The sequence below is a fragment of the Leucopleurus acutus genome, assembly GCF_964270905.1.
Source record: "Leucopleurus acutus genome assembly, chromosome: 1".
Classification (NCBI taxonomy): Eukaryota; Metazoa; Chordata; class Mammalia; order Artiodactyla; family Delphinidae; genus Leucopleurus; species Leucopleurus acutus.
In genome coordinates, this window is record NC_139142.1 from 60,581,859 (window position 1) to 60,596,298 (window position 14,440).

At 36.3% G+C, this 14,440-nt stretch overlaps 1 protein-coding gene across 1 annotated transcript in view; it reads right to left on the reverse strand.

Annotated features, from left to right (window-relative positions):
* Positions 1-621: 621 nt before the first annotated feature.
* LOC309959104 (tetratricopeptide repeat protein 6-like) overlaps positions 622-14,440 on the reverse strand; it is a 38,434-nt gene continuing 24,615 nt past the window's right edge. Inside the window, exons 10-14 of the mRNA XM_082835243.1 lie at positions 13,532-13,742; positions 10,628-10,780; positions 9,706-9,876; positions 1,355-1,580; positions 622-905 (exon numbers count right to left, since the gene is read on the reverse strand). Of these exons, the coding sequence (XP_082691369.1) occupies positions 769-905; positions 1,355-1,580; positions 9,706-9,876; positions 10,628-10,780; positions 13,532-13,742 (898 nt within the window). The 3' untranslated portion in view covers positions 622-768. The remainder of the gene's footprint in view (positions 906-1,354; positions 1,581-9,705; positions 9,877-10,627; positions 10,781-13,531; positions 13,743-14,440) is intronic.

Genomic DNA, 14,440 nt, shown 5'->3' on the forward strand with positions numbered 1-14,440 from the left:
TCCAATAAAGATGTTTAAAAAAAAAGAAATTTTAGCTGTTTTAATGTATTTCTACTTGTCAAGTTCTATGATGCACTAATTATAAGTGTATGCAGATTTTTTATATACTTTTACGACATACGCATTAAAGAGGCAGAGGCATGTCAAGGAAAGAGGACGCTCCAAATCTTTATAGGTGCTGTTCTGGAAGGGAGGCAACATGAAAAAGAGGAACGTTGGAAAAACATGAGTAGTGGGAAGAATGAAAAAGAGGAATGTTGGAAAAACATGAGTAGCGGGAAGAATACAGACCTGTGTAGATATTGTTCAAAGGAGGAGAGAGGATATGTGCTTGACTTCAATTTCTTTATAGTCATCAGCTCTCTTTTTTTTTTGATCTGGATACTGTTGATTACATTTAGGTATTGATGAAAATGTCAATGAGACATTTTCTGAAATCACACAGTATTATTTTAAAAGGAATTATTTTACTTTAAAGAAAATATTTTGTGTTAATATGTCCCTTGAGAAACATTCTCATTTAAATTCTACACCTTGTGAAGAAATTGAATTATTGAGTTGTTCCAAATCTGCAGAAAATGATCTGAAAGTTTTATAACTAATATATAACAAAAAGGTGTTGCTAAAATGCATTAAAGAATTATATAAAAGACTAAACATAAAGCACAAAACAATGAAGACAGTGCAAACTTTTTTTAAAGCAACAAATACTTTCAATTTATGGAAGAACAGCTGTGTAAACTACCACAGAATCCATGGTCTATGTAGTCATACCACTGAGGCATGTTCCTGAAGATAAAGTGCTTGGTTATAGTCAGCCACAGCTTCATCAATCAGACCTATTTTACCACGAACTTCTGCTCTAAGATTATATACTAGAGCATCATTAGGTTTCAAAGACAGAGCTGTAAAAGAAAACAATTTCAAGATATGTTTTGTGCTAGCATTCAAAACGCTTTACTTTTTTAAATAAAAATTTTATAATATAAGAACTTTAGTATTATCTATTTGAAAACATTTTTCCTCATATGTACCTAACTATTTAGTTAAATTTAAAACACTGAATCTTTCTAAGAAAATGAACTTGGGAAAACACAGTACAATGTCTTTTTTGAAAGGCTGGCAGTGTTTATGTACGGTTTCCCTAATAAGTTTCTATGTCTTAGCTTACCAATGCTGTAAGTTATTACATAAAGGAATCCATACTGATTACATTAAAGATATGATATATAAAACCATTAATTCTAATGTTAGTTTATCTAGGCAAATAGACTTGATGACTTTCTTCTTTTGTCATCAAAAACAAACAAATCAACCATTATAATATTAATCAAAAAATTACAAAAAAATATACCTTTACTTAGGTCTTCTTCAGCTAGTTCATATTGCTTTAAACAACAGTAGAAGTATGCTCTGTTAAAATATACTGCAGCCCAAAATGGACAGCTTTCAACTACATGTGCAAAGTCTTCTTTTGCTTCTTCATATCTCTTTAATACTGTATTTGCAATAGCTCGATTCATGGTAGCACATTCATTTTCTGGATCAAACTTTAAAGCCTTTGAGAAGTAGTCAATAGCCTATAAAAGTGTGAAGATAATGATAATCTGAATATATTTTAATTGGCAGCTATACAGCAACTTGAAACACTTTTAATATAAAACTAAGGCCAGTGGCACACTGAGGAGATAGTGGAAGCATTTCATCCCAGATACAGATGATAAGGAGGTGCCAGCACCTGTAGAGAATGTAAAAGACAATAATAAAACCAACCAATAGTTGGTCTGCTTTTTGTTATCACCATGTGTCAGCAGTTTTAGATAGTGTCAGAGACAAAATACTCTCTGCCGAGGTGAAATGTTCCACTACCACCTCCACCTCCCCCACTACACACAAATCTCACATCCCTGTACAGCAGTAGAAAAAAGTAAAATATAAGTTAGAAAAGAAGGTCACACAGGAGGATAAATATAAGTTTGAAAATTAACATTTTTCATATAAAAGCAGAGTAAGGGCTAAAGAGAGAAGCGAATTTTGAAAATAAAGTTCTAAACCTTACCAAAAGAGAGTAAAAACTCCGTTATACTATGAAAAGCTATAAAGGAAGGAAGACAGAAGATTAAAATCAGCTTGTCAAGAAGATCAAAAACTCTAGATGATTCACAACTCGTCACCAAGCCGGAAGGGACCCTCCAAATTGTGGTCCATCGACTGGTGTCGGGGTCTTGATCAACATTAAGTTAGAAAATTTTTAAAAACTGATCCTTCATCACACATTGCTTGAGATGCCGATTAGACACCCTACTACTCAAGGTAGGAATCTCATCTCTAACGCTATGATGGATGGAAAATGTGCCTCCTACTTTAAAACTTCCCTAAAGGAAAAGTTGTTTTTAACAATATGGCTTGCTGTCTCCAATTCCTTACCACTCGACTTTTCCCCAGTACAGCACAGTCTGGGCTCTATCTACCTCCCCCTAGCCCATGAGGTCTGCTCTTGCTAAGCCTGAAGATGTCGTCAAGCCCAGTAAGCATTTTCTAGTCCTTTCTTTCCATGGCATTTCTGTGGCACAGATGCTCTTGGTCTCTCCTTCCCTCTTAAAACTCTCTCTGTCCTTGAGACAGGGTGTCTCCCTAGTTTTTCCCCTACCTCTCTGATCATTTTCTATCAGTCTTCTTCATGGAACTATTTTTCTCTATATTTCTCAGGGATGTGTCCTCAGTTCACTTCCATTGTGGGTGAAGTGAAACACTGAGAGCATGGTGGTCAGGAGCCCAGACCATGGGGCCAGATTTCTAGGTTCAAACCCTGGCTCTACCACTTATTAGATCTTTGGTGAGTAACTAAAACACTCTGACTCGATTTTTCTCGTCTATAAAATGGAGGCAACAAATCGAACCCTACTTTCAGTGCTGCTATGAGGATTAAGTGAGCTGACAGGTAAAGTACTGAGAAAAATATGCAGAATATAGTAAGGACTCAGTCAATTATTATTGATACATCTTTTTTTTTTTTTTTTGCCAGTGTCTACAAATGGAGAGATGTCATAGCCCTCAGGTAGTACTCCATGAATTTTACTGCCTGAGACTTTTGAGAAGCAATTAGATCAAGATTGTGTGACCCATCTCATCCCAGAATGGGAGCTATTCTATGCTGTAGTTAAGTGCAATTTAAGGATCCCTTAAGATGGCAGCAGAATTGACATCCCTCTGCGAAGAGCTTAAATTAAAGAGAATTCACTCCTGAACAGGAGGCTGGACTCACAGTCATTATAAATGAGGCAAGGGAATGACTCGAAGCAGAGCCAAGATTTCCTTCAAAAATTAATTTGTTTCATTTTAATTCACCAGTAAATGATCAATAAAGGCTACACAATTCTACATCACAAAAGCATGACTTGCAATCAGGTAGGAGCAAATGCCTACCTCAGCTAAAATAAACGAACTTAGTAAAACACAATAGTATGGTTAACTCTGAACAATGTAACTTTCTATTACAACTTTGAAAACATATTACTTAGAAAATGAAAGCCTATAAATTTAATGAGGTTACTTGAAGAACAGGAGCATTAACTATGAAGTAGTTAGAGGCCAAAGACGCCTACCACAATAGATGGCCTTGATTTAACAATTGGTCTAATGCCCTCATATCTGTAAGTAATTAGGAAGCAGATCCAGGTATTTTTTAAAAGTCACCTGTAATTCATGACACATGCATGTAGCTCATCCAATTGTGGTTTAAAACCATTAAGTCACTAACCAACCATAAAAGAAGCCAGAACACATACATGTTTTAACCCTTTAGAGATTATCTGGTCTGTTGAGGGACCCTTCCTCCTGGCCCTAAATCTTCTTTCCATACATCAGAAACAAAGCGGGAGGGGGAGGATGGACAGGAAATAGAAGAATTTGCTCCACAAAGAAGCATAGAGCATACCAAAATAGCTGAATAACTACTCTCAAAGTCTGCTTGTCTCTGAAGGGAGCACATACTGCAAAGCCCGAGTATCCAGTATATCAAGACAGAGAGCGGAATACATTTTAGATCAAATATTTGCCCAGCTGATGTGTCCCCAGCTTGGGGGAGCAAGAGCCATACTTAAAAAAAAAAAAATAATCAAAGATCAAACTACACTTTAGATCTAACCAAATAGTTTTATACATGATGTCCATAGAGTGATTAAGGACAAATAAGTTTAAATGTGAGGGTCTCCCTCTCATGTGGACCTTAAACACTGACAGCAACAGAAAATTGCCCTGGGCACTGTGTTTGTCTAATGCTCGTTAACTAACTCTACAATGCAGAGAAACATTGCCAAGACCCAGCCAGAGTGTGGTCTGAGCTTGAGGAAGTTTAAGGCAACTGACCCTGGCCTGTCAGCCTAGGAAAACATTAGCCTCCCAGCTGTCTGAGGTCTGAGCTATGACAATCTCATTCATGCCTTATATAATAATACCTTTGATAATTCTCTGTCCCAGCAGCTAGTTCACCACTGAGGTCAACCAGCCTCATCACAGGGGTCAGCAAGCTAACTGATCTAACTTGGGAAACAGCTAAACTAAGGCAATGGCAGTAGAAATAGAACGGAAAGGGCATATCTGAGAAAAAAACTAAGAAGGAAATTTGACAGGATTAGATGACTGATTAGATGAAGAAGTTGAGGAAGAGAAAGTTACAATTGATGCTAATATTTTTACTCAGGTGACTCCATGGAATGACATCTTGAATTGAGACAGGGTTATACGAAGAAGAGTTGGACGGGGCGTAGAGGATAGAGAGATTAATTCAGTTTTGGCTCTCATGCACTTGTAAAACATCCAGTTTTAGCAACTGGCGATAAATATGGGTTAGGAGCTCAGAAGAAAGGTGGAGGCTGACATGTAGTATAAGCCATGGGTATAGATGGGCTTTCTGAGTAAGGAAATATGGAGAGAAGAGAAAGCAGTGTGATTCCTGGCATTAAAGAGCTTAACTGGAATGAGGAGATAAGAGACTAACACACAGAAACAATTGTGGGGTGACAGAAAGCTGTACTGAATCTGTATAGAAATAATTATATACAAAGCAGTATGGAGTCAAGATCTCACTTTAAATTTAACCACAGACTCAAATGAGAACTTGAAGTTGTCTGGTGGTTCTACTATACTTCCCTCGAACATTCACCCTACCGCTCTCTAAAATAATTATTTCACATTTTCTCTTCAAAACTCCTAGCCATACTCTCCCCCTTTATACCTGTCCATCCTCACTCTTAACTGGTAACTGGTACTCATATTCCATGGAAAAAATGTAATCATTTAAGAGAAATACCTACTATCAATATCTACCTAGCTACAGCCAGCTGTGCCCCAACTCTCTGCCTTCCCTCATAACATAATGGATAGTGTGTCCTGCTCCCTTCAAAGGCCACCCCTGGAACTTCCAAACTTTAGCCCCATCAAATCCTCAAAGATTTTGATCCTAATTATCTGCCACTCTCCCCTGCCCCAACAATTTCTCCCTTTCTACTAGATCCTTTCATTAACACAGGAGCATGAATTAGCATCCCTCATATTTTAAAATATTAAAAATACGAACACCTTACTCCACTCTAGCCACCACCCCCATCTCACTACTTCTCTTCACAGAAGAATTTCTCCAACTCGTTGAACTGTCTCTAATTATTCACCTCACATTTTCTCCACAACCCTTTCCGCTCAAGGCTCTGATGCCATTGCGACTCCAACAATGTTCTTGCCAAAGTCATCAATGATTTTCTCCATCCTGCCCTTCCTTGACTTCTCAGCAGCATTTGACACAGGACACATTTCCCTTCTTAAAGTACTTTATTCTTGAGGTGATATCATGCTCTCCTGCTTTCCTTCCCAACATCCTGACTGCATACTCCCCACTCGGTCTACACTCTGGAGTCTCCTCTCTACTTCACTTCCAAACACTGGTATTGCCCCAGGGCTTGCTCCTTAAACCCCTTCTCTCCATCTATACTATCCACCCAGGTAATCTCATATAGTCCCACGCGTATGCTAGTACTGATATACTGATGCTTAAATAAGATGGTATTAAATGTTTATCACTACTAATATTGTTTATTTTCTATTTCTTCCTCCAATAAAATGTAAGGTACATCATAAAAGAAGTCTTCCTTATCTTGTTTAGCTCTGTATCCTCAGGATCTTAATTCCTAGCACATGGCAGGTACATTATAAATATAAGGAGATTGAAAGAATGAAGAACTAAGTGGAATCAGGAAATATCTGCTCAGCTTTTCCAGCAAAATACAGACAAGGACTTTAGCCTCTTGGTAGATAAAGGTGCCCCAAAGATCATTTTTAAGGGGTATGGTGACAGGATCAGGTGTTAGAGGAGAATACAGAGGTTACAGATCTCAGAAAATGCAAGCAATAAAAACAACTTTTTAAAATGAGAATGTTATCTTAGAAGCAAGGACTGTGGAAAGTTCTGAGAAACACAGAGCTTGTGGTAGAAGCCTTCCCAAACCAGGCTAGGCTAAAAAGGACATACTGTAAAGTCCTGTGCAATAGCATCAGTGGTAGCTCAACTCGGAAAGTTACCATGGCCTATCACCGTATCTCTCACAAGTAAATCTGCTATTAGTCCAGGAAAAAAAAAAATTATCTCATTCAAATATAAGGAACAGAAAAGTAATTTGCATGCCTTCATTGTAAAAAACAAAGATAAAAAAGTAAGAGCTTAATTTTTGGAAAGATCATAAAAACTGCCCAGAAAAAAATGTATTCCTACAATGTAGATAAAAATTATAATGTAACATTATAAAAGAAACTAGAAAAAAATTGTTAAGGAAGAAACTGCATTTAAGAAATAAATAAATAAATAATAAAGGATCTTAGAAAAAGGATCTTCCTGGCCAGGAAGATATGTCACGGAAATGGGACAGAACTAAAAAAAAAAGTTTTAAAGAAACCTGGATCATAAGGTCAACAAGGGAATAATAGAAAACACAGTAAAAATTTAGGGGATGCAAAAGAAAATGAAACAGATGTTAAAAGATAAACATTTGAAAAAAATAATTGGCATATAGGAGTCAAAAGACGTCCTATTTATAATCATTGGTATTCATCCCCAATGAAGAAAATCAAAACAATGAAATAGAGAAAAATATTTACACTGAATTCAACAAAGATTTTCTGAAATCTACATATTGAAAATGCACACTCTGTACTTGACAACTTTGACCCCAAAAGCTTAACTCTAACACATACTTTTAAGTAAAAAAACTTTTCACTTATGGGCTTCCCTGGTGGTGCAGTGGTTGAGAGTCCGCCTGCCGATGCAGGGGACACGTGTTCGTGCCCCAGTCCAGGAAGATCCCACATGCCACGGAGCAGCTGGGCCCGTGAGCCATGGCCGCTGAGCCTGCGCGTCCGGAGCCTGTGCTCCACAACGGGAGAGGGCACAACAATGAGAGGCCCACGTACCGCAAAAAAAACCAAACCAAAACAAAAAACTTTTCACTTAAAAAAAATAAATAAAATAAAAACTTTGGTTATCCTGACAAAAAGAAGTCACCAATAACGAAAATCAGGTTTGCATCAGGCTTTTGACACCAACATATGCAACACCAAAAAAATAGTGAAACAGCACTTACAAAACACTCAAGGAAAGAAAAAATGAGTCAAGGACTCTAAACCCAGACATGCTGTCGTAAGATATAAAGGCTGCAGGCTAACAGCTGTGAACATGAAACAATTCAAGGAATATTGTTCTCATGAACCCTTTCTCAGGACTCTACTAGAAGACTAATTTCAGACCACCAAGAAATGATTGGTTAGGAGGGAAACTTTGGCAAAAAGCCTGGTAATGAGAATTAAATATATTTAACTGAAGAACTAAGACTAAACGTGAAATAAAGGTAACAAAATAGTATATGCAAATATTAACTCCTCTGGCAGTGTAGGAATGACGAGACACAACAAAACGGAAGAATACAGAGAGAGTGGAAAGCAAGCTGACATGACAAGCTGACAGAACAAGCTCAAGCATATTTAAGGATATAAATATAAACATTTTTCAAAAGAGCATAATACTAACTAAAATTGACTAATAGATGAGAGGGAGAAATAAGGGAGGAAGAGATTAAAGGGTCATTTTATTGTTCTTCATAGAAGAGAACTAAAGAAATAAGGAAGTAAGGGTACAAGGGTATTTTTATAAAGGTCATCACTAAAGCAAACTGTAAACCTTCCTAAATATTAGAAAAACTCTGAAATTTTAAAATAAAACAGACCACAGAATAAAATATTTTAAATACATGTAAACAGAAAATATGATATAAAATAACAGAACTAAGACCAAACATATTGACCGTGCCAAAATGTCAATGGGATATAACCTACTTATTAAAAGATAAATATTTTCAAATTGTCATCTAAACCAAAATCCAGCTCTACGCTGTATAAAAGAGACACAGCTAAAACAAAAGATTCTAAACACTGAAAATAAAAGGAAGGGCAAAGGACTGTCAGGCGAAAGCAAACCAAATGAAATCAGAGGTCAGGATCTTCACATCAGATAAAGGAGAATTTATTCCAAAGAGAAACAAAGAAGAGCATTTGTAATGCTGAAGACTACAATTCGCAATGCATATGTAATATGAACATCTATACATGAAATAGCAGCAATTTTCATAAAGCAGAAATTACAAGAGATGTAAAGAACACTATCTAGGGCCACACTAATTATAGGATACTTGAATAAACCTTTCTCTGTCCAAGATAAACCAAATTAAAAAAAAAAAGTATGGATATAGGCTAATTATACTCCAATATTAGAAAATATAAAAGCCCTTCCTCTTGAACATTTTAAGTGCCCTATTAATTTATTCTTTAGTCAAAGGAGAAATAAAATTTCAAGTGCAATGTTTTGGGAAAACAAAAATAAAAACATTAAAGAGCAAAATACAGGGGATACTGCTGAAAACAGTACTTGGGGAAAAAGCATAACCTTAACAATTTATCACAATATAAATGAAAGGGTGACAATAAATGGATTAAGCTTCTGACTCAAAAAGATAGACAAAGAACAAAATAAAATTGAAGATGAACAAAAGAGTGAATATAGATTTAAAAAAACAAAAAATAGCGTTTGAGTCATGCAATGCATTACAGTTCAAATAAAATAAATTCAAAATATAAAAAATATCATCTAATAGCCCAACACTTTCATTTCAGCCGTTATGAATTAAGGTCCAAAAAGATTAAGTTGCCATGAAAACCAGAACTAACAGACATATCTCCTTACTCCAGTCAAGTGCTCATGTGACTGAAACTCAGCAAAGGTAGAAATTAAGACGAGTTAGATAATCACATCACGAAAGAGAGTCTGGAAGGAAGTCTGACATTTGGCTAAGTGGGGGCAAAGAGCAGAGGATTCCAGGCTGGAAGCTGGTGACAATGGATAGCAAGGCGACGACTGCCGGCACTCAGAGAAGTCCAAAACAGTGTTTACTGGACAAGTGCTGAGTGGCTGATGATAATGAGGAGAAAAAATCCATAGAGGTGTAAACATTTAATAAGTAATTATAAACATTTTTATGAAAGAGAAAAAAATTTTTAAAGAGCTAATGAATAAATTAGCCTGACATATAAGGATTGCATTTTGAAACTGTATGTAGCAGAGAAAGCATTTGCGGTCAAAAAGAAAATGTTAAGGAAAACTCATATTACCTGGGAAAACTGTCTGTGGTGAAAATAGATATTTCCTGCATTAAAGTAAGCCAGCGAGTATGTGGGGTTTAGAGAAATTGCTGCTTGATAGTCTCTCATTGCATTCTGTTGTTGACCCATAAACTCATGAATCACACCACGATTTGTTAAGAATTCTGCTCTAGTATTGATCTGCAATATAATAGTATGAGTATTTAGCATCTGGGAATAGTACTTATCTCCAATTTCATGTCTGCAAAAATGGATGTTATGAAATCTCTTTGTGGGAAACTAGTAATTTTACAGGGCAAGTGAAACCCCATTAGAGCAAATATTTTGAGAAACAACTCCGAATGAAGTTGGTTCAGTGTCAACACTTGGTTTATTTGGTTGCAATAAAACAAATAATCTTAGTGCTCTACTCAGTTCCTTTGCAAAGAATAGATGTAAGGGGAAAAAAGCTCATCTGTTTAGCTCTGTTAAAGATTACAACATCTACCTAAATTTACAAAAAAAGAATCCAAAATCTAGAAGAAAAAAGGCAGATTTTCTGTCACTGCATTTTTTATTTGCCATTTCACTACAGAAGAAGCTGGGGATTTACACTATTCTTTCTTTAGTTCCTTCAAACCCAGAACATTATTTTATTTTTTGCATTCATTTTATATTACACAATAATACTGATGTATCATGAAACTATAAATTTGCATTTACTAAGAGGAATCAACATTTATTAGGGATTTGTTTTTAAATTTTTTAAATGCATTAGGTTATAAAACTGGTAAGCTATAGTAACTCTTTAGGAATCTCCTAGGGAAAAAATACAAACATTATTTTCTCTACAAGTCACTTTTAGAAAGCAACAGAGAACTTCTTATTTGATCTTACTCACTGATGATGTTAATTTAATGCTAATGATAATATAATCTGAGTGGATTTTTACCTTTATGGCAGCATTTATATCCTGAATTGCAGCAAAGTTATCACCCATCTGAAGAGAGACGACAGCTCTTCCTTCATAGGCTAGGTAGCTCTTCGGATCAACTTCTATGGCAATGGTAAAGTGGTTCCAAGCTTTCTGGAATTTTCCTTGGGCCTAAAATAATTTTCCATTTACACCAAGTAGGAAATTGTCCATATCATGACAAATGTTTATGAATCTAACTTAATCAAATAAAGCCTTTAGTAAGGGTATATTTATATTGTGCTTAATCTAAGATATTTTAAACAAGGAAGTAGGCTGTACTGTGAATGCATTCAGTTGACTGATTACCTCTGAGCATTTATGCTGAAATTTTAATTAACTGAAATAAATCTAATTGTCAGAGTCATCTCTTATACCAGTCCTGAACAACATAAAATCTTGACCACGACGGGAAACACCAATGCTTCTGACAATCACTACAAATTTTACACTGAGCTCTGCACACACAGGCAGGAATTGTCTATTTGTTTGGCATTGAATCTCCAGTTATACATACTATACATAATAAAATAAATATGTGTTGAATAAGTAAATGAATAAACTGATGGTGTAAAACCTATTTGATAAATTGTACCAGCATCACACATTCCATGAAAACTGCATGCAAATCTACCAAGCAGGTGTGTATACCAACCTTAGCGCCAACTGGAAAGAAAGAAAGAAGGTTAGGAGAGGATACTGTTAACAGAATGATGTCAGAGTATTTCCTAGAGAAGGCCATTTGGCAACTAAATACCTCATCACAGGAAGGCAGTGAGTTGATAAATTCAGCACAGTCCAGGGACTGTCCTTTATTCCTGTGGGTTCAAAATCCCAACTTGCCAGAGCCTCAGAAGCGGACTCTTACATAAACCAAGCAAAGCCCAGTGACTCTTGCATAAAACTAACACGAAATAGAACTAATAAGTTAACTAGACATTGTTCTTTAACCAGTAAAGCTTCTCCCTCACAGTAAATTATGGGGAAACCAACATCGAATTGAACAAGGAATTGAACTTGTCTGTTCTGACAACAATTGTTTTGCTCACTTCCATAACTCTAGTGGTAGGCACATAGTAGGGGAATCTGTTTCATATTCGTCCGAGAAATGGTCACTCTTCCCCCGAACAGGATTTGATGGGCCTCTCTAACTCTCCTTTTTCAGTCCTTCCTTTCCTGATTCAAGTCTTCCTCACACTAATGTGTTTTTCAATCCTCCTTCAGGTTGATATATATCAGTGAGATCTTCACAAAACACAAATCTGATGTCACTGCTCTGGTGAGTGACATTCACATTTTTCACTGACCTGGACCAGTTAAAAAGACCTTCACCTCCAGTCATTACTCAATTCAGTCTCATCCCATACCACTCTCCCCTTGTCCATACATAACATTCCATCCCCTTGAGCCCTCTGTCTCTTTCTCACAAGACTTTATAATGGGCTGTTCCCTCTCTCTGGAACACTGTGTTCTAAGCCCTAACTCCTAGTCCTAATTCTAGTCTTTCATACCTCAGTTTAAATGTTAATTTCTCAAAAAGCCTTCCCTCACCCCTAAAATGAAGCTAGGTTCCCTGGTTATAAGTTGTCCTAAAACCCATCCTTTTTCTTGGTTGCACTTATCCTGAATAGAATTAAATACTTATTAATAAGACTGCTTGGTGCTTATCTCTCCAGTTGGTAGTAAACTCTACAAGAAGAACCAGTGTATTTTGGGCACTGCTGTATCACTAGGCCTAGATCAGTTCCTGTCCTATACTAGGTGCTCAGTAAATCCTTGCTGAATGCAATGAATGATGCTGTTAACACATTTCTTTTGATTACAGTAAGTTCTAGCTGTTTTGGGAGTCACCCTGTCTCTAAATTGACTTTGCAAATTTCTACTGTGATCAAATAATGGCTAATTTTATGTTTAACACTCAGAAGGCAATCTTACTTCCCTTATTAATCAGTTCTTGGGCATACCTCACTATAACCAAACCCACAACCACCTCCAATATTATTAATCTTAGGTCAGCCAAATTCACTTACTTCTAAATGAAAAAAATTCAACTTTAATGACAGATTATTAATAGGAATTTATGCAAATTACCATAATTTAAACATACTTTGGACCACTGTTTAAATTTTTTAATATTAAAAGGGATAAAAAGATTATTCCTTTCCTTTTCATGGAAAATATAACACATCTAGCACTTTATTCCACGAATACCACTACATCTTTTGTTAGTGCACATAGCTCGGTGAGTGCATGGGTCAGGTCAGAGTGTCCCAGAAATCACTCAGAGACCTGTGTGACAACACAACAGAGCAACACCCTTCCAACTTGCTGGAAGGACAAATGCCTGGTCTCTTGCCTTCCGGTATGTTCTAATTCACTGCCATTTGGAAGATGACCTGAATTCAGAAATCTCTATGCAGTGGTTGTCTGATCCATCGCATAGATCATACATTGTTTATTCCCTTTAGCTTTTCACTAATTTAATAGGCCAAAACCTATGGAGCCCAGGTATAAGCTAGTGAAACAAATTTTAGCCAGGTTCTTATATGTGAAACTCATCAGGCAAGTTTAAAAGTTGTCTATAAGTGTGGTAGGTATAAGGGGGTGAGGTAGAAAGGGGTGCAGGCGTTAAGGAAACTCAGGTTCAGAAGATCCTCATCTCACTGTCACGCCAGGTCCCTGGGTATGCCCTCCAGGCAGGCTGCCTATAACTCATCAAACCCCTGCTTCTCACCGCTGCTCTGAATACGAATAAGAAAAGAAAGGTAAAATGTTCATAGCCAAAGAAATATCATGTATCCCCATCACCACTAACAGGCCAAATATATTCTTTTTCTTGCCCAAAAGGTGCTTCCGTGGTAAAATGTTGTTATACAGTATTACCTGCAAATTATAGCCTAAACAAATTCTGGCTTTTGTATAGACTGGATTAAAATGCAGTGCTTTCAGAAACTCCTTCTGTGCTTGTCTGATGGCCTCATCATGTCCATATTCCATGTAAGAATTTCCCCGTCCGATGTAAGCATCCAGAAAGTAGGGATCAATTTTCACAGCCCAGGTAAAGAAATTGACAGCTTCTTCAAACTCTTTATTTCTGAAAACAAATTAAAATATTGATGCTTTCTGGTGAATAATCTAACTGCTTTCCTGTATATAACCTCTTCATAAAGAAATGCATTGACCCTTAAAAAACTTAATTTTTATTATTTTTTATTATCATAAGAACTAATTGTGTAAGTCCATATGACCTAAGGAAGCCTGATGGATTCTTTAAAGATATTGGTAAAAGGAAAGAGGGGAGGTAAGAGACATTTTTATAGCAGAATATGCTGGGATGACATGCTAGAGTTCTTTTTCAGAATTATAAAAATCTGAATGGCCTTCTTGAACCTGTTTTTAACAGTTATCAGTGGCCAGTATAGAAAGACATATGCTATTATTTATAAAATACACTATTTAAATCAGATTAAAATAAATCCATTGTTATTTATTTAATATGTCCTTTATAATGAAAGGAGCTAAATTTTTATCACATGGGAGTTCTTACTTCAGATCTTCTATAAAGGCAGCCCATTTCATCTTGGACACCAAGAGAGGAGGGGAGAAAAAGAAGTAAAATGCATTTTATTTATTAACTTGTGAATATATGTACCTAAATGATAACTCTGTCTCTCTATCTTCCTTAATTAGTCTCCTATGGTGAGGAGAGGGCTGTTGAAGGAATCGAATATTCCCATGTCCATGGGTATATAAAGTCACTTTTCCACTTCACGTGCATATCTAATAATTATT